The sequence below is a fragment of the Oxyura jamaicensis genome, chromosome 21 (assembly GCF_011077185.1).
Source record: "Oxyura jamaicensis isolate SHBP4307 breed ruddy duck chromosome 21, BPBGC_Ojam_1.0, whole genome shotgun sequence".
NCBI lineage: Eukaryota > Metazoa > Chordata > Aves > Anseriformes > Anatidae > Oxyura > Oxyura jamaicensis.
This window is the reverse complement of record NC_048913.1, coordinates 1,138,904-1,162,539: the sequence shown is the minus strand read 5'-3', so window position 1 is coordinate 1,162,539 and position 23,636 is coordinate 1,138,904. Positions and strand designations below refer to the sequence as shown.

General features: G+C 49.6%; 3 protein-coding genes across 14 annotated transcripts in view; 2 read left to right on the top strand and 1 right to left on the bottom strand.

Annotated features, from left to right (window-relative positions):
• The window catches only part of TP73 (tumor protein p73), a 34,242-nt gene extending 25,785 nt beyond the window's left edge, over positions 1–8,457 (top strand). For 7 of the 8 annotated variants that reach the window (XM_035344722.1, XM_035344721.1, XM_035344723.1 and 4 more), the window contains 10 exons: positions 1,170–1,356; positions 1,598–1,713; positions 2,158–2,267; positions 2,496–2,638; positions 3,366–3,454; positions 3,765–3,889; positions 4,575–4,729; positions 4,921–5,053; positions 6,012–6,105; positions 7,997–8,457. In XM_035344722.1, coding sequence (XP_035200613.1) covers positions 1,170–1,356; positions 1,598–1,713; positions 2,158–2,267; positions 2,496–2,638; positions 3,366–3,454; positions 3,765–3,889; positions 4,575–4,729; positions 4,921–5,053; positions 6,012–6,105; positions 7,997–8,317 — 1,473 coding nt within the window. In that variant the 3' untranslated portion in view covers positions 8,318–8,457. The remainder of the gene's footprint in view (positions 1–1,169; positions 1,357–1,597; positions 1,714–2,157; positions 2,268–2,495; positions 2,639–3,365; positions 3,455–3,764; positions 3,890–4,574; positions 4,730–4,920; positions 5,054–6,011; positions 6,106–7,996) is intronic. The other variant, XM_035344726.1, reaches the window with a different exon arrangement.
• Positions 8,458–10,131: 1,674 nt separating this feature from the next.
• Positions 10,132–19,791, bottom strand: LOC118177214 (myo-inositol 2-dehydrogenase-like). Of its 4 annotated transcripts, none has more exons than XM_035344730.1 (10): positions 19,617–19,791; positions 19,417–19,583; positions 18,590–19,063; positions 17,908–17,978; positions 17,035–17,143; positions 14,994–15,124; positions 14,605–14,712; positions 13,576–13,694; positions 12,712–12,868; positions 10,132–12,072 (listed from the first exon to the last, which is right to left on the bottom strand). In XM_035344730.1, the coding sequence occupies exons 1-10, from the start codon at positions 19,692–19,694 to the stop codon at positions 11,924–11,926; spliced, it is 1,563 nt and encodes a 520-aa protein (XP_035200621.1). In that variant the 5' UTR covers positions 19,695–19,791; the 3' UTR covers positions 10,132–11,923. The 4 variants fall into 4 exon arrangements, 3 of the variants coding, with proteins under 3 accessions (XP_035200621.1, XP_035200622.1, XP_035200623.1); XM_035344731.1 differs by having other exon boundaries at positions 19,417–19,580; XM_035344732.1 differs by having other exon boundaries at positions 19,417–19,577.
• CCDC27 (coiled-coil domain containing 27) lies at positions 19,776–23,612 on the top strand. Of its 2 annotated transcripts, none has more exons than XM_035344735.1 (9): positions 19,776–19,930; positions 20,031–20,167; positions 20,262–20,420; positions 20,717–20,918; positions 21,451–21,581; positions 21,719–21,796; positions 22,188–22,400; positions 23,062–23,166; positions 23,287–23,612. In XM_035344735.1, exons 1-9 carry the CDS (start codon positions 19,798–19,800, stop codon positions 23,419–23,421), a joined length of 1,293 nt encoding a protein of 430 aa, XP_035200626.1. In that variant the 5' UTR covers positions 19,776–19,797; the 3' UTR covers positions 23,422–23,612. The 2 variants fall into 2 exon arrangements, with proteins under 2 accessions (XP_035200626.1, XP_035200625.1); XM_035344734.1 differs by having other exon boundaries at positions 23,284–23,612.
• Positions 23,613–23,636: the final 24 nt, after the last annotated feature.

Genomic DNA, 23,636 nt, shown 5'->3' with positions numbered 1-23,636 from the left:
CTGTGCATTAAAACTGTATGTTTCTAGGGAGAAAAAAGTACTGAGCAAGAAGTTACTGCAGAGTCAGCTTCTGCACGAGGTCCTGTGACCTCTCCCCAACACACGCGGGGGATGCACGGCAGCAACCTGCAGGGCAGGGACCTGCTGCGCAGCGTCACAGCAGCACGGGCAGCACTGCCGTGGTTCCCTCTTCCGGCACGCAGGGAATCTTCGCGCTGGCACAGCACCCCCGGAGTGGTTACGATACAATAGGCAGTAATTGGTTTTGTAACAAGCCATTATTTTAATTTTCTGGGTTGCTGCCACGTTGGCGGTTCACTCGGAGCATTCAGCAGGCAGACGGTGGCTGGATCTGAAGGGCTGCGGTGAAACAAGCATGGGCCCGGGCGTGGGGCAAGGTGCTGCAGTGCTCTGCCTGCACTGGTGCCTAGCTGGATTTACACCGTAACAGCTTTACACCACAGAAGCAGTGCTTTATGGCTAGAGGCAAACTCCGCACAGTGCAGAGTTAATTCAATTCCACTTACCAAAAAGGATGGAGGACAGCCATGCGCACTGCGGTTAGCACCGCAGCAGAGCTCACAGTGCCTCTGGCCTGCACATTTCGTGGTTGAGCTGGTGGACGGGCACAACAGAGGGGAAAGGAGCTGAGAGCAGATCCTTCAGGGGCTCAGTGCTTCCCTTGTGCCTGTTCGAAGCAGAGCAGGTCGGACCATGCAGAGGTTGTTTGCGAGGATGTGAACTTTGCTCGTGGTGCTTCTGGCTGCCTTGCAGGTCTCTCCTTATTCAGACAGACACTGCCCTGGGAATGCCTGCTGCGCTTCCCGCTCCTGCTGAAAATGTGACTGTTGGCAGCACCCCTCCTCCTGCCGAGGACACCAGGGGAGCTTCCAGCATCCTCACAGGCTGGGAATTCCCTGTCCCATTCAGTGAGAAGCCAGCAGCTGAAGAACGAATGTGGGGTTCAGGCGGGTGGCTGGGGCAGGCTCGGCTGCTGTGGGCAGGGCTGACTGAGCTTGAGCCCTCCGCCAGGAACACGGGCCCCAAGCACACAGCACCCCTCACACGAGGGGCAGCAGACGTCCAGGGATCCTGCTGTCCTTACTACACATTCGTGTTCTCCCTCTCCTGCTCCCAAGCTCTGCACACAGCTCTCTCTTCCTTTCCAGTACTCCCCCCTGCTGAAGAAACTCTACTGTCAGATCGCCAAGACATGCCCCATCCAGATCAAGGTGTCCACCCCGCCGCCCCCGGGCACCATCATTCGGGCCATGCCCGTCTACAAGAAGGCCGAGCACGTCACAGAGGTGGTGAAACGCTGCCCCAACCACGAGCTGGGCCGAGACTTCAACGACGGTGAGTGCTGGCATCGCCCCCGTGGGGAGCAGCCTCAGCCCCGGCCGGCAGGCCCCAAAGCGGGGCAGCCCCACGGCATCGCCGGGCCTTGGGACTGCTGGGCCCTGGGTAGCTGGGACCAGCACAAACCCCACAGCCCAGGCCTGCTCACCGTGCTTCTGCACCAGGACAGGGGCCCTGGGTCTTGGGGGGTTGCTGCAGCTCTCACGCGGCTCCTCTGACTCTGACACTTGCCTTGCAGGCCAGTCAGCCCCGGCCAGCCACCTCATCCGGGTGGAGGGCAACAACCTCTCCCAGTACGTGGATGACCCCGTGACGGGACGGCAGAGTGTGATGGTGCCCTACGAGCCCCCGCAGGTACCCCGCCAGCCCCGGGGGTGGTGGGGAGCAGACCCAGCGCTGGTCTCTGTGCTGAGAGGTGAACCCGCTGGTGACACAGCTGCTTTGTAGGACACAAATCTGTGTCCTGGGCAGGGGGCCTGCTGCAATGAAATGAGGCCACCCCTGCTTGCTCCTAGCTCCCAGAGCAAGCCCAGCTCCTGGGAAGTGGGGTACAGAGGGAAATCCCCCCAGTCCTGGCCCTCAGAGACCCCACAGCCCTTGCAGAGTCTCCTCCCCCCAGCTGGGACTGTCACCGTCTCTACAGGGCCATGTCACCACCCTTCCACTACCTGGTGCCCCCACGGTAGCACCCCCCAGGGCTCCTCTGCTCGCCCTGCAAGGGCGCTGGGGGCACACTCTGCCCAGAGGGCTGCCCCCGCCCTGCTCCCTGCTCAGTGTCCGCTCCCCTCTCCCGGGCAGGTGGGCACCGAGTTCACCACCATCCTGTACAACTTCATGTGCAACAGCAGCTGTGTGGGAGGAATGAACAGGAGACCCATCCTCATCATCATCACCCTGGAGATGAGAGAGTAAGTGGCTGTCTCTGCACTGTCCCTGCTGGCGTGGGGGGAGAGGCTGTTTTCTGCTGGCTAGGAAGAGGGTGGGTAGCAGGGAGGGACTGGGGACCCAGCATGATGCTGGTTTCTCCCCATGCAGCTGAAGCCTTCCTCTGCCCCACACCCAGAAGGACACTGCTGGACTGAGCACAGCAGAACATCTTAGCAGAAATAAATTCATTGGTTTCTCTCTCCTCCCAGTGGCCAAGTCCTAGGAAGGAGATCGTTTGAGGGACGGATCTGTGCCTGTCCCGGCAGGGACCGGAAAGCCGATGAAGACCATTACCGAGAGCAGCAAGCCCTGAATGAGAGCGCAGCTAAAAACGGCAATGCCAACAAACGCAGTGAGTCCCCTTTTCGGGACAGGGAGGGTGGCTCAGGGCTCTGCTCTATCACAGTCCCAAGTTCCTAGCCTGCCTTGCTGCTTGGAGGGCTGTAGATGCTTCTGCCTTAGCACCTTTCCCATTGCAACCAACATCACCGTGCTCCAGAAGTTCAGGCCCATACCTGTACTGGGGCATGGTGCTTTGATCCTTCTCAACTAAATTTCAAATCCCAGAAGTAGGACCTGTTCCCTCCAGAATGCAATGACATTAGTGCAGAGCTTTCCTGTCCAGATATATTTGTTCTTTGCTATTAATCTTTTAAAGGGACATCTTCAATGCTAGAACACAGGTAGACAGCAAGCACCTTGCATGGCTTGAGCCTAAATGCTGCAGGGAAGCAAAGTGTTTTCAGCTGTGTTTGCGCTCCCAAGGACACCCTAGAAATGTCCAGGAGAATGGAAATGAGAGAAAAGGTGAATTTTCATCAAAAACACACATAAAAATATCCTAAAACCACAAGCCCTGAATGAGAGCACACATGTAGCATGTGCTAAGCTAATTCTCTAGAAGTCGTTAATTCACTCTTCTCAGTGAAGGCTTGGAAACACTGCAGAGCATTGCTCTGCTCCTGCCCCATGGCTGCAGGCTGCACACTCCCCCTGCGAGCCTGGAGGACACAGCTGTTCCTCCAGCCAGACTTGACTTTCATTTTCCACTAACATTTTTCCTCCTCTTTCCTTTCCAGCGTTCAAACAGAGCCCCCAGGGGATCCCAGCACTGGGGGCGGGCATTAAGAAACGGAGACACGGGGAGGAGGAGATGTATTACGTGCCTGTAAGTGTCGGTGAGCCGCGGTGGTGAGCAGCTGCCTGCCGTGGCTGGAGATGCTTTGTGCCCTCTGAGGGAAACCCCGTGGGAATGCGGTCTCAGGAAGGATGGGGCTGCAGGTTTTCCACATGCCAGCACGCACGGGGGTTAAGCAGAGAGAGCTAGAGGACAAGAGCATCTGTAAATGCCTGCGTGTGAGAGTCGTGGGCCCTTGAGTAGTCCCAGGTTGTGGTGACACTGTACCTGCATGGCTGGGTGGAAAAAGGGTCCATGAGGAAGGTGGCCAAGTGTGACCTGGGCTTGTTCCGTCCTCCAGGTGCGGGGCCGGGAGAACTTTGAGATCCTGATGAAGATAAAGGAGAGCCTGGAGCTGGTGGAGCTGGTCCCGCAGCAGCTGGTTGACTCCTACCGGCAGCAGCAGCAGCAGCTCTTGCAGAGGCAGTAAGTGCCAGCCGGCGTGGCTCTGCAGCGGCCAGCATGGCGCAGGGAGGCTGCAGAGCTGCCCTGGCTCGGCAGTGTGGCTGGGGGAAGCCCTCAAGCAGCCCTCAAACCATCATGGTGATAGGATGGAAGAAACCTGGGCAGTCTATTTCTTCCTCAAAACCAAGAGTCTTCCTGTATCTGTGCCTGTAGGTGCCCAGCAGCACCAATGGCACTTGGTGAGGGCCCCTCTCAGTTTCGACAAACACAGGGGAGCGATTTACCCAATGTCCGCCAGGAGATGCCAGGGAGGGGGGCAGAAGCCCATTAAACACATCTGAGATCTGGTCCCCTGGAGTGGCCTTGCAAGCAGTTGCAGCAATGCCAACTGGTCATTTGTTACAGGATGTTGGGAAGCATGAGCCACAGCATCAGGTTCAAACCCTACTGGGACTGCCTCCAGTGAATTCTTCATCTGCAGGGCTTTCCGCAGATAGACGTGGCTGTTACCTGACAAACACGCAGCCCAGCCAATTCTGCGCTATTTGTCCAGGGCTGCTCTCGGTGCAGACCAGCTTTTCTCAGAGCAACTGCCTGGCAGCTCGGCACAGAAAGCCTGGTCAGCCCCAGGGAGGTCTGCAGAGAGGCCGGCTGGCTCCTCGCCTTCCTGCTGCACGCTCACCCCTGCCTTCTTTTTCCCGAGCAGGAGTCAGCTGCAGACGCCTTCGTCCTACGGTCCTGTCCTCTCACCTATGAACAAAGTCCACGGAGGAGGAATCAACAAGCTGCCCTCTGTCAACCAGCTGGTGGGGCAGCCACCGCAGCACAGCTCCAGCTCGGCGCCCAGCTTGGGGCCCATGGGTAAGGTCCCCACTGTCCCCCGAGCTGCAGGGCCAGCAGCTGCGAGGCGCAACAGAGAGACGGTGCTCCCCCCTCGTGGAGGCCCTGCCTGCCCACCAGGCAGTAGGCTCCTCGAGGAGGACAGGGTTGTTCTAAGTATGTGGGTTACGTCTAATTGATCTGTCTGTTGCGTTGACATGGCTGCTGCCTAGGACCTGGAATGCTAAACAGCCACCCCATGCAAACCAACGGAGAAATGAACGGGGGCCACTCGTCCCAGTCCATGGTCTCAGGATCACACTGCACCCCTCCTCCGCCCTACAACCCTGATCCCAGCCTCGTCAGGTAGGAGAGGCATCTGATGCCCTTTTTGTGTTGTCCTCTGATGTTTCTTGCTGTTGTCCCTTACTCTAACCTTCGGATCTGTCTAGCAACTGGTCAACTGGCCACTGGTTCCAACTGAGAAATCACTGCTCATGAAGTCCATTCTTCTCATCTCAGAAATCAAAGCCCAGCTACCTACTAGTTAGAAACATCTATTGCCCTCGTAGACCTCTGGGTACTCTGGACCATCCTTGCTTAGTTAAAAATCAAGTCCATCTGAACAAGAATCGTTTCCTGCATGTCAAACTGGCACGTAGCTTTGTGAACTTCCCTTCCTTATCAGTGATGTCTGGAACTTGGTCCTCATGGTTTATTTTCCATGAGGAATACGTTAACAGCTCTGCAGACACTTTGTAATGTTCGTCTTTAAAAAGAACATAGATGTTTCAACAGACATCCTACCAAGGTTGGGGAGCCTGTACCTCCAGTCACCAGAGTTGCACAGCTGCAGCCCAGCGCTATGTGCAAAGCACCCCTGCACCAGGCATGCCCCCCTCTCCCTCCTCAACTAGCTCAAACACCCTCCAGTTATTCAGTGTAGGTTATTCAGCTGAAGCCTCTGAAGATGAGGAGAGGGAAAAAGAAAAAGAGAGTAATATTTAGAATGAACATAGTCCCATTCTTCATTTTGACATGAATGGAAATGCTTTAGACTGCAACAGCCAGAGAAAAAAAAAATCAGGCCAAGCATTCAGAGCACCCCAGAGCAAGTTCCCTCCTACACTCATTTGCCCACATCCCATCTGTACTGCAGGGGTTTGGAAGTGTTGCCAAGGCTGGAGGCAGCGGCAGCTCGCTGCAGTCTCCTCCTGCCTTTTCAATGAGCTGAAACATGGTTTGCCACTACAGTGACGGTTGAGAGCACAGCTTATATTCATGAGAAGTTAATGCCACTTTATTTTCCAAATTTTTTCTGCAGTTTTTTAACAGGATTGGGGTGTCCAAACTGCATCGACTATTTCACCTCACAAGGGTTACAGAATATATACCATCTGCAGAACCTATCCATAGAGGTAAATGCTTTGGGAAGATCTGTTCTTACCACTTGTTTCTATCAGCTGTTGATCTTAAAAGTGAGGACAAAACTGTTTTAAAGGAAAGGAAAAACTGTGCACCAACCTGTTACAGAATTATGCTCCCCGTGATTTATGTTTTTCATTTATTCATCCCTTCTAGTCCTTCAGATGTAGCAGTAGTTCAGCTGTTGGTAGCAACCACAATTGTCTGTCTTTTGTTTTTTTCCAGACTGTCAGAAACGAGGTCTGACAAGCTCACAGGCTAATGGGGAGAAACATATTAATACTCAGTGCACTTGTTCTTTCTGGGACATCTGAAAAGAGCTAAATAATCCCCAGACCAGACCTCAAGTAGGTTTTTCACCCAACACAGGAAAACCAGCAAAATAATCCAAAGCCCACTGAATCAGCAGAAACACTTCCATTGTATTTTAACATGTTCTAAATCAGACCCTTAGATCTGATCTGAAGTCTTCCCCTGTTAACGTGTAAGACAAAAGAAGGTGAAGAAGGGAGTCAAATGCAGGCTATCTGCGTTGTGGGAACAATTATTTCAGCCCTAGTATGAAATAGCACAGATTAGGCAAGAGATGGAATGAAAATAAGAATACACGTGTTAGCTGTACCTGCTCTTTGTGTCAGCCCTCCACTGCTGGGAGAGGAGCTGGCTACTGAAGTTCTTGGTTAAAGCAGTCTCTCAGTGACGATACTGAGGCTGCTGAGCCTAGGACAGCGTCTAGGCAGGGACCTCCCCATCTGTCAGGGTAACGAGAAGAAAATGCTTAAACCCATGGAGCCATAGCAAGCCCTGTAAATCCTTTTCAGTATTTTGGCCAAGGCAAAGCTTCTGCCCTGATACTGTTTTGCCCCCAAGTGGTTTGTTTGTAGTAGTAATCTTCCACCCAGCACCTACAATACAGTAAGAGACCACATTTTGGTGATGCAGCTGTTGAAGACACGATGATTTTTCATTGGTAGCTGGGGCCAGTTGCATAACCCTAGCCTGGTTTTGGACCATTTTCTGAACTAACGCTGTTATTACCTGTGAGCTGTCAAAGGAAACGTTTGGTATGGCCAAAACTTTGTATCAGGTTGCTGAGCTGTCTGTCCAAGTTGACATTTGTAATTACTAATTGCATACTCGCTGTCTTCTCCAGTTAACATTCACACAAGTCTCTGTGGCATTAACACGGCGCTCTGGCAGCTCTCTACTACCGGGGGATTTGTGGTGCAGCCCCCCATCGCTATGATAAGATCGAACTCTCAGCATTACGATCACAGCCTGTAACGCCTGTTAAAGCCCGCTGTTGCCTGCATCAATGGCACATATGACACAGGGTGGACCTAGACCGGCCCCCATCAGTGGGACTCAGGGAAAGCACCGAGTCCCACCAAGCCACGAAAGCCCACATGCGGTGGCTGCCTGGTGCCACCCCAGTCTCTTGGTCTGGGACCTGAGGAGACGTGGGGATGGGCAGCCAGGCTGCTGGGTCCTCTCCCCGTGAGCAGACAATGTGCTGCTCCACGTGCTGCTCTGCCATCTGTATCCTATGGGATTCCTCCCATTTTCACTGTAACTTGATGTGAAACAGTGAATGTACAGCACCACCCCCTTGTCCCCAAATAAAAAGATACAAATACAACTTTGAAAGTTAGCAAAAAAATGTAAGTGGTCAGCTGGCAGTCGGTTACAAGTGAGAAGATGCCCCTCGTGGAAGCACCCCTGGGCTCAATGCTGTGGCATGGGGAGGGCCAGGACCAGGACCTCGTACTTGGTCCTGGTGGCCACATCCCCTGTGAGCCACGAGCTGTGGTCCCGGGGCTCCTTCCCAGCGGTGCTCACACCTCTGCCACCTGTGGGCACGCCTCAGAATCCTTGTTCTTCCAGGATCTCGGAGCACTGAAGATCCCGGAGCAGTACAGGATGATCATCTGGAGAGGTCTTCAGGAACTCAAGCAGAGCCACGACTACGGGGCCCAGCAGCTCATCCGCTCCAGCAGCAACGCCTCCACCATCTCCATCGGCAGCTCCGGCGAGCTGCAGCGGCAGCGCGTGATGGAGGCCGTGCACTTCCGCGTGCGCCACACCATCACCATCCCAAACCGCGGCGGGGCAGACGAGTGGGCGGACTTTGGCTTTGACCTCCCAGATTGCAAGTCACGCAAACAGTCCATAAAAGAGGAATTCACGGAGGGAGAGATCAACTGAGGGTCTCCGGGGTGCGGCAGTAGAAGACCGGACACAGAGTTAAACGAACGGGTTGGGGGGGAACCAAACCCCATATGAGAAATGGGAAAACACTTTCGGCCTTTAGCGTCTGGAAAAGTGTAATTTTGCTGGACAGATGGGAACTCTAAGCCGTGTGAGAAAACACGGCCCATATCTGTTCTCTAGGTACCTTTCCCAGAGAGGAAATCCCAGCAGTTTTGTCAGAGGATCGAGGGAGAACAGGGTGGCTGAGACAACTCATGAAAAGGAGGACAGATTTTCTGACTGCACATGGCAGAGGAGTCATCTGCTGGCTCACGATACTATTTTGTATTTTACTGGAAGAACCTTGCATCAACCAGATGCAGCATAAAGATAGCACATTTTCTGTTAGTGAGACTGGCCTTTCCTTCTTACCTATCCCTCTTCTGTGTTCTCAGTGGTGTCAAAAACCAGGAGGTCTTTACCCTTGTAAAAATTGATTCAGCCCTTACCTGCTCCATTTTCTGTAAAAGTATCTGCCATTGACTGATGATACAAAGCAACATCTGCTTTCCTGATGGACTGCCAAAAAGCATCTGTTTCATTCAGTTCCTTGTAGAGCATGAACCAACCCCTTTGTCAGTTCCAGATGTGTTCATGTACCTAAATATTTGTGTATATAAACAGAACAAAATGTACATACAGTATACTCATTGTGCCACAAGGATAAAAAAAAGATTTATTTTCATGTAAGCTATAAAAATTGATACTTACTCCTGAAACAATACGGTGTCAAGTAAATTAATTTCATGTTCTAGCATGTAAACATGCAGAAAATCATGTCTCAAGCCTTATCTATTCAGAATTTAGATGCGTTTTTACCCTCCTCTGAGTATCTCTCACACAGTTGCAGAGGGGGCAGGCCTGTGAATTCCCCTCGAAGTCAGAGCTCTGTGCAATTACTCCCTGCACCGTAGGGGGAGCTTGGAGGCAGATTAATGAGGTAGGTGTAAATTTGATCCTACCTTGGAGCGAGGAGATGGACTAAGCGACCACAACCACGTGAGGTCTTTCCAGTTCTGTTTGCTGTTTCTGGACATTTCTTTCCAGGTGTACCTAACTTGTCTGTTGATTCAGGCTGAAAAAAAGCTCAGCAGAAAGTAATGACGCGAGTGAATGCGCTCCCTCCCACCTCTTACTAGTGAGCTGGAGCTGGATGTTTCGAGAGGCGAGATCTCCTGACAGGTCCCCATGAGGCAAAGCACGGAGGCTCAGGATGCACAGAGCGAGGAGGGCAGCGAGCTCCTTCCCGCAGCTCAGGCAGCGTGGGGGAGCCCAGGTGGGAACGCTGCTGCCCGACACCTTCCTGCAGCTGTGTCTCATCCCCTGCCCTGCCCCTGGGCCAGAGACCACCAAGGACAGACCCGCAGCTATGCCCCAGGGCTGGCACCAGTTGGTGCAACAGCAGCATCCCTGTGCTGCCTTCCCCTGCGTGCCCAGGGCAGGGGGCAGCCGCCTCTCCCCCGGCCCACCCGGCCACTGGGCCCTGCGCTGCTGCCCTGGGAGCGGCAGGGATGCGCGCACCTCAACGCCCTGCGCCCCCGTACACTACACTTAGGGGGATCCCAACCCCCCTTTGGCCTCGCTGAAATGTGAACGTGTCCTGCAGCAACAGCTAATTAAAGCACTTTAATGCTTTAAAGGTTTTGAAACAATCGGTCATGTCTTCAAAGTTAACTAAGGTTTCTTCAGCAGTATTAACTGATACACTCCAAATATGTTACGAGTGGTAACTTTTGTAATGTTATCTTTGGAAAATGTGTTATTTTTATAGCTGTGGTTCCTTTTTTTTTGTAACAGAATAAAAACATGTCTGAATTACAACACCTGGTAACCAAAGTCTTGCTTATATTGTAATGAAAATGTTCTCGTAATACTACTGCTGAATTGTGAACCATGACCTTTAAGGGCCTGAACTTTTTCTTGCTTCATCAAACAACCATGAAGCTACGAAGACACAGTTCTGCAAAGAACAAGAACACCTGGCAAGGCAAGAGTGCCACGGAAAGGCCATTTGCTCCCCCAGGCAGCAGGACAGCAGCTTGCTCTGTGGGTGGACACAGCCTTTCCCTGTTTTGCAGAGCTCTCTCAGCCGTGCTGCTTTCCATTCCTAACGCTCTCCAAAAGGAAGCAAATGTCTCAGAGCAATCACATCTACACAGGGCCTGCCTTAAAACGCCACCAAAACGAGAACGCCACCCTTGCTGTTAGTAAGTTGGGATAGAAAGAGGTAAATGTCTGCTTCGTCACGGGTGTAGATTGTTCCCCCTCCCCCAATAAATGACTAGAAAAGAGCGCAGGAAATTAGTAACAATCTTTTGACATTGCTTTTCTGCGTTTTAAAAATTACACCATTAAAAACAATTTCCACAAGAGAGTTGTCTTTAGTTATAATGTCATAGCTCTAGTTTTAGTAATATATACTGCATATATTGGAACTGGAAATCAATTGAACTAAAGAATCTTTCAAGGAGTAGTGTCTATAAACACTCAAGGCAAAACTGTTATTTTAATACAATAAAAAAAAACTTTCAAAAGGCCTTGAAAACTGACATATGAGAAATAAACATCAGCCATATCTATACACCGGCAACAAGCTCAAAGTAAGAATAAAAAGGTACAAATAACCTGGTTTAAAAGCAGACTTGCCTCTTGTTGAAGGCACTATCCTTTTCTGTGGTGTATATTCTCAGTCTTCTGGACTGTAAAAAAATATCTTTACGATATGCAGAGTGCCCTTTGCACTCAAAGAAAGTGATTATTAGTTCAATTTTGATACTAAAATATTAATGTATGTGCTTGCACTTAGGCACAGAAAACAAAAGCCTCCAGCCAGCTCCCCTGCCTCGCAGCAGGTGCTGAGGAACCCATGCAATGGACGGATGCCTCAGCCACAGCTGTTGTACAGGGCCCCTGTACAATTCACAAATTGCATTGATTCTTTTTTCTTTAAATAACACAGTGCTTATTATCAAAATGCCCAGTGTGTTGCTTCTCTATGAAATAGTCTTAATTTATGACCTTCCTACAAAGTTTCTCACCTCTCTTAAATCAGCACGGCTGAAGGTTTCCCTCCCTGTTTTTTTCACTTCTCTCCACTATCCCCCAAGAAAATTAGACCTAACTTCTCAGCTATGCATTTGCAATCTATAGCATAGATTTAGAAAACCTGGTAAAATCATCAGCAAAACAATAAATATGAGGCCTGGGGTCGAGCTCAGCACAGCAGTCACACATTGGCACACACTGATAGGAAGCGCACGGTCCAGCCGGGTGCTGTCCCCCGCACAGAAAGCTGCCAGGAACCTGCCAGAGCACGGTGCCTCCTGCGGCAGGGGAAGGTTTACGGCACCTCACCACGTCCTGAGGAGCACTGGATGTGCTACAAGGCATCTGCAGCAGCGCTGAGCACTTCTAGTTCAAACGTGCTTCCATGCTCTGGGCATTTCCAGTGGAAATGTCAAAGATGCAAGTCTAAGGTTACAGTGGAGACATCACCAGGTGAAAAGATTTCACTGTAGCGCAGCTTAAAGATTATCCTTCATCTCAGAAATCAGCAACGTGTCACATTATCTCAGTCTTGATCACAGCCAAATCTATTGTTTCGTTGCGCAGGTCAACAGCAGATCCATTTCTCCAGGACTGCTCAGCGGCTGCGGCCACCTGGATGGCCCAGAGGAACTGCTCTTTGGTTATCGCGGGAGGCTCTTTGCCTGCAGAGACAGAACGGAAAAATTCATCCCCCTCTCTTTCCTGTCCCTGAGACTCAAATCCTGTATTTTTGTCACTGAGGTCAACAGAACGGAACTGTTTTATTCCATAAGGACAACCAGGATTTTGGATGAGGCTCTCCCACGCTATTGTAAACGGCTGCTTCCCTCGTAAAAGACATTATGGTCCAACATTGTGTTTCCTCCCCACTTTCATTTATTCTTGGAAGGCAAGTTTTCAGATCACAACTCCTTCCCTCACCCGTCTCACTGACTCAGAAGCGAGAAAAGCAGCACAGCTCTATAATGCAGCTGACCCGTTCATGGTTTCAGCCACTGAAACAAGAATTGCTGTTCGGTCATCCACCAAGCTGCCGCCTCCTCCTGCGGCCGTCAGGACAGCAGGTCTGCGTGCAAAAGCCTGGGTTTGCTTACAGGGAGCTCTCTGTCCACTGCACAATGCTGGATTAAACTTAACCACGATGAATCTCACTCCTGATTTTCACAGCTACGCATACTTTTTCTGGGGATTTCAGACACAAACTCCAAATTGCAGTTGCTGTTGGAACAACTTCCCAGTGAAGTTTTCACTCAAAGTGAACCTAAAACAATATTAACCATTAATGTAAGCTTTCATCTTACCTTTCAGGGTTCTCAGAAAGTGTCGAAAGAGCCCCCGGTGTGCCTCTCTGTAACGATCAGCTTGGGTCTGTGTACATATGGACACAGAAGTTCCGTGCTCTGTAATCCCCAGGGGATTCTGGTTATCTACCCGTAATGTTCCTTGAGAACCGTGAACCTGCAGGGAAAGCAAAAAGTTAGAAGAATGAGGCTTTCAACTCACTGTCCGTTCGATCTTAAACCTGTAGCTAGTCTAAAAGCCCAGGTTTGTATGACCAAGTAAAAAGCATCTGCTGGTTTTTGGAGTTACAACTGACACATCCTTTCACTCCAGACAGAAATACCAGGCATGGGTTGTAGTATAGTGGATTCTGCTTATATGGTATCTTTGCTTTTTTTTCCTTAGTATTTAACACATACTACTCTCCAATCCAGCCCACAAACCTGTTGTAATTTATGACATTAGGAACTGACAGATGATATGCCTCTGATTTTACACCTCTCTTCCCCTTTGATGGCTTTTATACGTGCAAGGCCTTAGCCCTTGCTACAGTCCTAGACGCACCCTGGGAAGACAACAAACTACAGAACAACACTGCAGCCTTGAGAGCTGACATCAATTCCTGATCTAGCATGACTGCATACAGCTAATAACCCCAGCAGAATACATGTACAGGAGGCAGAATCTGGGTAACAAAAGAGAAAGCAGACTGCAAGTTAACCAAACACAAGCAGCTGCTGTTGCTGAGGTACAGAGGTGTTCTGTGAAATGGGTCTGCGGGTGTATGCACGTGGCACAGCACGTGCTGCCCCAGGCAAACACAGGGAAAAGCTTGTTCTAGCATCTGGCGTCACGACAGACATATCTTAAAAGCACGAACGCACCTCTAGTCTCTGATCACAGCTTTTAGTGCAGTGCTGACTGATGTCCAAAGTAACAATTGCTCCACTAGGAAATTTCATGCTGACTGCTACAGTGTCTGCATCCTGCAAGCAGGCCATATCTGAGGGACAAAAAAGGCACTTGCTCATACCAGAACAACAAACACTATGACAACAAAGTGATTTTCTTCCTTTAAGAGGCAATGCAGGGTCCAGAATACTTTCAAACAGGAAGCGAGGAGACAGCGAAGAACTTTAGGCAGTATGTGCCAGCTGGCTTACCTTCATCGTCACTTCTGGAGAAAAACTGCCAGGACTCCACTACACAAGCCCAAGGCTTTCCCTGAAAATGACTTCACTTCTTCCGCCAAACACATTTGCTTTTGCAACTTATCAGTACCAAGAAAAGCAACTTCCAGCATTTTGCTAGAAAGAGGCAGATTGTATAAATTCCTCTCCGGGGCATTATGACCACACGCATCACAGATGACAGCACTGTATACCATTCCTCCTGACACCAGCAAGCCAATGTTGGCAGCGGCTGACATTAATTAAAGCTTTAAATTTCCATTTAAAAACTGGAAGTTAATTTAAATTTTTCTGGTAACCATTGGTCCATCCAGCATAAATTCACATTTTTAACTGTGTTGAGCTCAGCAGGAAAGCACTGGAGAAAAAAATCAAGCAGAGAACTGAAAATACTGCGTTAACATTTGTGTAACCATAAGGCTTTGCTGATTATTTTCTGTATTCTGGTTTTCAAGTGGCAAACCATCAAAGTTCAGCAACGGTTCTACGGCAAGTATTTCACATCAGTGGGAAACAGACAATTCAGAAACATTTGGTAAATATTCTAAAATGATTTTTTTTTTTAGAAACTTGTTTCCTACTTCACTATTTTTGTGGCAGTTCTATCATGGATCAATCACAGCACGGCTACCATGCTATGGTAACAGTTCTTCCCAATTTTAGTACTGAGGTAATGGAGAAGCCCAGAGGTACACAATAAACTATTAAAATATGTGGTCTCACCTGTGCAGAACGCATGCCCCAGTGAAAATACCGTGTCTGGTGCACTCTCTCCCAGCAACAAACCGACAATATCTATATCGTGCACAGCAGCATTATAAAAAATTCCACCTGGAAGAAGCAAAACTGGGCATTAAGATCTTCACACTGAAAACCCATGGTTAATGTACATTTCTGAACTGCACTGGGATCAATGTTAAAGCCACCTACATCACAGAAGCCAATGCTAAGGGCAGGTAGCAGTATGCAGCTGAAATCAATTCTAATAAAGAAAAAACTCTTCCAGAGAAAGAGACACACACCTTACAGCTACACAGACCTAAGGAACCTTCCACCAGCACACGGGCCAAGACCTGTTTCCAGCCCCATCGGATGAACGAGCCGCACAGTACCTGACGTTTTCAGGAAGCCCAGGGAAGCCGCCGGGTACACGCTGCTGGTCGTCGCTATCCGGTGGATCCTCCCCAGGGACTGGCAGCCACGCACCGTTTTGCAGAGGAACTGCAGCGCGGGGTCGAAACGCCTGCAGGGGGGAACAAGCAACTTGGAACATTGCTGGGGCACAGAAAGGTCACTGGGCCCCTGCTGCCTGCGCGGTGCAAGAGGGCGACAAACACAGACCCTGGTGAGAGTGTGAAACCTGAACCTCACCAGACTGGCAGGGTTACATCCCGCATTCTAATTTCTGCCCCTCCGTATGTATTAATTCTGCTTCTGGCAAATGAGCACCATATCTGTATTTTGGAAGACTTAAGCTAACAATTTTATGGAAGAAATTAAACTCTGGGGACTGAAAGTCCCCCAAAAGTCCAGCAAGTTACCTACAGTTTTTCTTAGCACCCTACTTACAGTTTAAATACAGTTTAAAGGTTTAAATTCAGTTGAGTGTTGACTAAAACCTCAGTTCAGATTCAGCCTTATGGCTGGGGAACAGACCTGTACATGTAGCACCCAAATGGAAAAGGCAAACGTTAGGGCAAGCATTTTGTGTAACTACGCATTTATATTATGTATATATGCGCTAATAAATATATATATTTCTCCAAGTAAGTTTTGTTTGCAATGAAATTAACTGCTCTCAAGAGAGAAGCACTAGACGATCATAGTTGTTTACTAACAACCACATCCATACTCACCATAGGGTGTTAAATTCTGAGTTTAAAGTGGCATTCCTGCCTCGTAGCAGAGTTCCCTGAATCCCCATAAGTTTAACAGTGCAGAAATTAATTGAAATTAATCTACTTTCCTTCTCTTTCAATTACTTCTTTACAATTACTTCTTTACAATTACTCTTTACAATTACTTTACTTCTCTTTCAATTACTTAATCTTAAGGGTCCAGATGTAAGGTCACAAGTGGAAACATCACTTTATCAAGATTAATAGGTCTATTTCCAGCAGATAGGCCAATAATTCTAACATCAACCAGAGGTTTCACAGCCTTGGAGTTTGCTGCGAGTGGCAAGTTGAAGTAATGGATGAGCTCAATGTCTCCCTGAAGACAATGTTCTAAAAGGACCTGAAAAAGCTGCTGAAAGATTCTTCTCTTAGAGTTACTCTAAACTTTTGTTGTTATTTTCTAACACAGGTACTTCAGTTTCACAGGATCAGTGTTCTTCAAGTCAGTACAGAGTTAGAGATCTAATTAACAAATTGGTGAAAATAGGAAAAAGTTACCAGGAAAAGATGAGTTTTCAGTATTACAAAGGCACATTCAAACTTTGAAAGAGTCTTTTTCTACGCTATTGTGAAGATCACAGCTAATTGAATGCCTTCTTCCCACGTTGTTTCTAGTGTAGTGCAGCAAAGCTGTCAAACATGAAAAAAGGATACCCTCAGAAGTTTCATGAAGAAACTGAATAGGGTTGCAAACCAAATGCTTTCCAACAGAGCAATAACAATCAGATCTCAGTAGCTGTATGCTTAATAAAACCACAGATCTGCCTGAGCTGGTGGCTATATGTGCACAAAAAAAAAAAATACAAAAGAAAAAGATCTTGTTTTCCCTAAAACCACTGAGCAAGGAGTTGTCTCAGAGAATGGCACAGCATCACCAGGATATTTCCTCCTCTGAAGCTCAGACACGAGCTGTAGCATTTGCAAAACCTCGAAGGGACTGATGAAATCTGGACCCCCCATTACCAATGCCTATTCTAAAAAATATAAATGGAGCTTTCATGCCTTGAAAGCTTTGCTGTTTGACTATCATTCCACTAGCTTTTATTTTAATCTCATGACAGCTAAGATTTTATCTCCATTAAGCATGAAGAATTAATCCAAGCCAATTAACTACCAGATAATAAGCAATGCTCAATAAGCAGCAGCAAAACTAAATGTATCTGAGGACAAATAAAGGACAGCTTGGGAAATCAATGCTACTTTCAGACATGAGCTTCTTAATGAGTACAAATCCTAAAGAAAAATCTGGTCTTACTTGTAGAATCCACAAACCAACGGTCTTCCACATCTGTTGGCTTCATCGAAGCACGCCTCTGCTGTCTGCTTGTCAAAACTTGGCAGCCTCTCACAAAATACACCTTTTCCTATGCAAAAGGTCATGGAACATAGAATTAAAGGCAGAACAGTCTGCACTAAACATTTTCATCTTGAAATACTGTACACGTTGTTACATTCTAGAAAGTCTGTTTCATGAAACCAATGCTTCCTATCTGTTGATGCCAGTAACTCCCTTTTTGCTGCCAGCTACAATCATTTTATTAGCTAGTTACAAGCCACAAGAGGCACGGCTGTTGGGTAAGCAGCTTTCTTTTGATTCCCAGCTGTATTTCTAGGACTGGGCTTTCTGAGTGAGAAAGACGTAGTACAGACCCCACTGGTGTTCAAGCCATCAATGCCAGTGTAGGAGGTAGCAGTTAGTAGGCTGACTTCCCTTCAATTGCACAATTAGTTTGCACAACCCAAGGGACACTGCTGAAATGAGAAACCAGTCATTTTTACTTTTTTTTTTTTTTAATTTTAATTAAAGAGCTGCTGCAGTTGCTGTGAAATAAGGATTGGAGGAAACAGACAAGTAAGACAAATGTAAAGATACTGCCAGTTTTGCTGAGCTTCACAGCAACGGTATGGGGTCTGCAGCTAAGAATGGAAACAGGAACTCTACAGCCCTGATCCGGACACTGAGCTCTCTTATACAGCCATCACAATGAGAAAGTTTGGCTGATTTCCTTTAAATCTTACATCAAAAGATAAACTTTGCATTCTGCAAGCGTTTAGCAAGCACACAAGGCCTCCTTCAGTGTGGTAACCACCTACAGAGAAAAGCTGAATTTGCAGCAGTTCCTCTTACCAGCTCGCAAAGCATCTATGACAGTCTCAGAAGCTTCTTCAGGCGGTGAACTAATGATGACTCCAGAAACTCTGCAAAAGTGAAAAGAAAGTTCTTCAGTGAAGACAATTTTAGAGCAATGAACAGTCAGCGCCTCCTTTCAGTTACAGCTGTTTTTATGCCAGCTTTCTTAACTTTTGGTGATGAATTTTTAAAAGGCATAAAACCCCATCACTCTGGAAGAGTATATTACACTACAAAAGGACCTCAGTACCCAAAGGCAGGGATGCATACTGTAGGGCACTGATGCTCAGAGGTGACAGCAGTACAGTAATTAGAGTTTTAACCTGATCTCTTAATTCAAGGTCAGTAACTGCATTAGGTTTTCTCAAAAACCTGTTGCTAAAGTACACAAGCCCTTAGCTAAAATGAAAACCTTTACAATGAAGCTGTGTTGTTTTTCCTGCATCTTAAAGGGGAAAGCTTTTCAAGTGTCTCCAAGACGACTACTTGAATTTTGCTGGTTAGAACATACAGTGAAACCTAAAACCATTTATGTGGCAGAGCTGTTGAAGTGATGGGTACATCTTAGCTTATTTTCATTTTTAAAATTTCTAATATCAAGCCCATCTTTTTTCAAAAAAGCTCTGCCTTTCAGTTTTGCAATGACATTTAAAATACTAATTTGAGATGTGGCTGGTACCGCTGGTCGTTGAGCACAATGTCGGCGTCCTGCTGCCGCAGCACCCGCGTGCTGGCCAGGAACTCCGCACTGAAGGCACGTTCCACCTCGTGCAGCTGGTCCTCCACGATGTACAGCAAGCAGCAGCCGTTTTCTTCTATTAAGCTTTGGAACAAGGCTTTATCACTGAGCTCTGTGCCAAAGAGGGCGAGGCAAACGCCACCAGCACCGCAGCGTCCCAGCACTGCACTGTCACGGGCCTGGAGCACGGCTGGGCTGCGGTTGCTCCGCTCAGCAGGTGCGGGTGTGATCCTCGTGCGTAAGACGGTGAAGGCTGAGGTGGATGGGGCTTGGTCTGCGGTCGTGGTGGAGCTGACGGCACCAGGGAGCAGCGAGGGACCCCCAGCAGTGGTGGTGGCGAGGACGAGGGGCGGCTGGGAGACCAGGGATGGGGCATCGAGCTGCAGCGGCAGGCTGATGTCGGGGCCTGCGGAGCTAGAGGGAGCAAATGGGGCAGGTGAGGGGAGAGGTGAGGGGGCAGGAAAAGGGGCAGGTGAGGGGAGAGGTGAGTGGGTAGGTAAAGGGGTAGGTGAGAGGAGAAGCGAGGGGAGAAGTGAGGGAACAGGTAAAGGGGACAGGTAAAGGGAGAAGTAAGGGGTCAGGTGAGGGGTCAGGTAGAAGGGACAGGTAGAGGGAACTCGCCCTGTGCCCTCCCTCGCCCCCCCGGGGTGCAGAGCACGAAGGGACCCGTCCCCGGGGCAGCTCGAAGCGGAGCCCCCCCGCCGCCCCCCGTCCCTCCCCGGTCCCCCCGTGTCCCCTCCATGTCCCCCCTCGTCCCCCGCTCTCACAGCAGCAGCGGGGTGCGCTGCCGGGCCAGGCGGCGGTTCCGGTAGTGGCGGCCGGAGGCGAGGTGCTCCAGGATGCGGTCGCGGCGCACCCGCAGCGGGAGCTGGCAGGACGAGCACCACAGCGACTCGACCGCCGCCTCCCCGCCGCCGCCGCCGCCGCCGCCGCCACCGCCGCCGCCGCCGCCGCCGCCGCCACCTTCCTCGGGCCGCTGTCGCTTCACGGCCAGCTCCGAGAACTCGGCAGCGTAGTCGTGCAGCGTCTTCTTCCTCCGCCCCATGGCGGCTCCGGCCGCGGAAGCGGAAGGCGGTGCCGGGCACGGAGGGGCGGGGGCAGCCGAAGCCGTGCACGGCTCCCCGGCGGGTTCCCGGAGGGGTTCCGCGATGGGCTCCCCGCGCCGCCGGGACGGGGCCGCGGAGCCCCCCTGGCCGTGGGGAGAGGAACGGGACCCCCCCTGGCCGCCCCTCGCCCGCTGTCCCGGCACCAGCCACAGGGCGACGTCGCCGTCCCCGCCCGGTAGGGGCGACCCGAACCCACCCCCCCCGGGCCGTTGGAAGCCCCCCGGGGCCGTCGGGAGCAACTCGGTGCCGCCGCCTGAGCCCGGCTCTCCCCGCAGGTGGCCGCCGCGATTCCCCGCCTCCCCCCGGCGACCCCACAATGGGGCAGGACACGAGCGGGACGAGTGTAGGGGCAGGGCCCGGCCCGGACCCCTGTGGGGGCGACCCGTGCTGTGCGAGCACCGTCAGTGAGAAGGTGAGGGGGGGCCCGGCCGCTGCCCCTTCCATCCCCGTACATCCCCTCGGACGGCCTGGCTGTGTTACGGCCACGCCGCTCCCGTGTTCCCTAGGAACAGTGTCTGGCAACACTGAGAGAGGAGATCGAGCACCTCTCCAAGTACAAGGCAGAATGTGCACAGAAGGACGTCGTGATCTCCGATCTCCTGAAAGAAATAGAAAGCCTGAAGAAAGAGCTGGAGCTGCTCACGGGCGGCGGTGACGTGGAGCCGGTAACTGCTGGTGTCCTGCGGCTGCTCCCTGCCAAGCCGCCACCCGCTGTAGATGGCACAGAGGCAGACTGCTCTTCAAACACAAACATCCCGCAGGCAGGAGTGGTCAAAAAAGCCACTGACTGGCTGTGCCAGGGAGACCCCCGGGATGTGGGGTTGCGATTTGTACTCCTCCCGTCGGGGCTCATCATCCCAGCAGGGCAGGGAGCACAGGGCTTCAGGCCCAGTTCTGAAACTCCCTCTCTCCACACGAGGCTTTAGCACAGCTTCTTAAGTCATTATCTCTGTCTTTACAGTACACAGAAACGCAACAAAGGAAGTCAAGTGAAGAAGCTGCTGAAGAAGCGCTCAGTGACTCGAGCACTCCAGGGCTCTTTCTGGAGCAGGCAGAAGGAGAGGAGGGGACGCTGATTGCTCAGCTCCTTGCGTTCCAGGATGCCAATGAAGAACTCTGTGCAGAAATGCAAAATGCACACGATGACTACAACATAGTCACAGGTACCATGGGAGAAGGCATCCCCAGAACAGACTATTATTGTACTAGAGACCAAGTTTATTTTCTTGCAATGCTGTTTCTCTTACCTAGAAAACAAATCTAGGTTAGTTTCTCATGAGGGTGAAACCTCCTGCTTTCAATTGTTGCTTACAGACTGAGTCAGAAATGCCATGTATATTGAAACCACTTTTGCTCTCCCCTTAGAAGTAAAAGAAAACCATGCAGAAAGGCCTGACTGGTATACTGGGGTGCTTGCTAGTGTTTCAGCAATCTGGCAAGCCCCTGCGCTTGTGTGACTGGCTCTGTTAGTCCTCAGAATAGCTTCTCCCTTACAGTGAATTTACTTAAGTTTACTATATATCACAGCAAAGTACTATGAAATGCATTATTAACCAGGGTCATCATGGCTGTACATTAACTTCACACTCTGTATGTGGATGGCAACAACAGCTCTGCTTTTGCTTACCTTAAAAAGACTCCATGAGGTCTCTGGCAGGAATTCTGTTTGCTTACAGTAGTACTCCAACGTTACAGGTATCATGTGTTCCTTGCAACGACAACTGGACATCCAAGAATCCCAGCTTCGGAAAACCGAATTTGAAAAGGAAAGGCTCGAAAAGGAGCTCAGAGAGCGAGAAAGTCAGCTACAAGCCATGTCTGCCAAGGTACTACAGAGATGAGTGGCCACGATTAAGAGAGCTGTCAGCAGGGAATTCGGTTTTTATGAAACAGTCCCCTTCCTAATGAGACAGGAGTTGATTAGTGAACTACAAAACTAAAGTGTAAAATATTTTCCCTTAAGTTTTGCAGTCTGAGAGAAGAACGGAAACATGAAGAAATGATGGTGACAACAGAGAAGGAGAACTGCAGTCTTCGACAGGTGAATCTGGTGCAAACCCACATGCTTTTATGGAAAACTCTAGTGTCATCTGCTTCACTGTGCTCGTTTTAGGCTTGGGAGAGTGAATTTGCCCCATGAAAAAAAAAAAAAACACACAGTGAAGTTACTTTGAAAATCTGACTTCCTGAGTTTGTTTTACCACTCATTTTTTTTCCTAATAGCAAACTTGCCCCTTTTAGCTATTCAAGTACTCAATACAGTGGTTTTGGAGAAAACCCCAAGTAGTAACATTTACCTGTACTGACAAGATTGTGAGTCTGTAGACTGTCCAGGAAACACAAGAAGCATTTGACCCAGATACTGGGAAGATGTGGCCAAGTCTGCTCACTTTCTTCCTCACTGTAATGGCTTGATTTATGCATCTCTTCAGGTTGTTACAGAACAAGAATCCAAACTGGCTGAGCAGAACAAGCTGATCAGTGATTTGCAGGGTACAGTCAGGCAGCTAGAGGCAGAGGCTCTGACCAATCGATACCAGATCCACAAGCAGCAGCGTGCCCAGGAAGAGATGCAGAGCCAAGCTGAAACGCTGCAGCACATGGAGCTGCAAACTAGAGTGGCACTCGAGTGCCTCACCAGCAGGGTAAATGCAGCCTCTTTCACTTCAGATTCCTACCTCCCTGGTAAGAGATGCTTTCAACCATTTCAAGCGAAGTCTGAAAGCTTAGAAACATTCTCAGGCAGAAGCCCAGTGGGAGGCTCACAGGGGCACTGAAATCCTTTGCTCCCAGTGCTGATTTGCCTTTGCAGCTACAGGGCTGAATGAGCAAGAAATTCAGCCCATTTGCTTGCCTGCTTTCTAGCATGCAGCCCATATTTCAATGACAAACCCTACTAGCTTCAAATACTAGAAGCCCTCAAGAAACAGTGCTGAATTCACAGCAGTTCCGTCACCAGATTTCTACTGTCTTCCTGACACAAAGTAATAGATAGCACCTTAAAGCCATTTATTTCTTAAAGCCATTTCCTGCAGGCATACTCACTCTGGGCCTGACTCAAGGCTGCCACAACAAGCACAGCAGCCCCAAAAGGGTCTGGGTCCATCCAGGGACATCATTAGCACAGTACATGGAGTGAAGCCCAGTAAACCCGCCCATAGTTTCACATGCACAGACTTCCCATTTCATCATCAACTCATACTTTTTCTAAGTCTGACGGTGTGGTCTCTGTCCTAGTAAACTCCATGCAATTGCCAAAGAATCATATATAAAGGCTTAACGCACCTACTTCTTTTTTATCAAAAGTTTGAAAGATTTCGAAGCAAAATAATTCAGGCTACATTCAGTACAGCAGGCAGCAAGCCTCCCCAGGCAGAACTCACTGATGAGGAGGTGCTGGAGGCAATGCAGGTATGTAGCTCGTTGGAATTCTGCTCTCAGGCGCCCATGGGGAACTGGTAAGAGAACACTACAGTACTGCTGTTCACTCAGTGCTTTTCTATCCCTTTACGTGTCTTTGATTTTCAGAAGATAATTAACGAGCGGATAGAGTTCTATCAGATGCTGAAACAAAAAGGTGTCAGGGTCCCGTCTCTCTACAACATTGACACGGCTACTTCATCACCTACCAATTCTAAGGGTAGGAGGAAGAGTCCTGCAAGATAGCTTCTCTTAATGCCTGCAAAACAGCCCTAGTGGTTAAGTCTCAACATATCACCAACATTAGGCTCCTGTTCATTTGTTTTCTGGTGGTGATTTGATAGCAAATTAAACTCATTTTACTTGATTCAAGTTCTGTGGGAATTCCGTTGTTTTCTAATTGCTGAAACCGATTAAACACCATTCACAGTAGATCATTGGTCTGTAGAATTACTCTATTT

Excerpts from the sequence above, each read along its gene's own strand:
- LOC118177214 (XM_035344730.1), bottom strand. The coding sequence starts at position 19,694 with ATGGGGCGGAGGAAGAAGACGCTGCACGACTACGCTGCCGAGTTCTCG. Across the intron at positions 14,713-14,993 it reads GGGCTTCCTGAAAACGTCAG|GTGGAATTTTTTATAATGCT; the intron begins GTACTGTGCGGC and ends TGCTTCTTCCAG. Across the intron at positions 12,869-13,575 it reads GCTGTGATCAGAGACTAGAG|GTTCACGGTTCTCAAGGAAC; the intron begins GTGCGTTCGTGC and ends CTTTCCCTGCAG.
- CCDC27 (XM_035344734.1), top strand. The coding sequence starts at position 19,798 with ATGGGCTCCCCGCGCCGCCGGGACGGGGCCGCGGAGCCCCCCTGGCCG. Across the intron at positions 20,168-20,261 it reads CGAGCACCGTCAGTGAGAAG|GAACAGTGTCTGGCAACACT; the intron begins GTGAGGGGGGGC and ends CGTGTTCCCTAG. Across the intron at positions 22,401-23,061 it reads TCGAGTGCCTCACCAGCAGG|TTTGAAAGATTTCGAAGCAA; the intron begins GTAAATGCAGCC and ends TTTTATCAAAAG.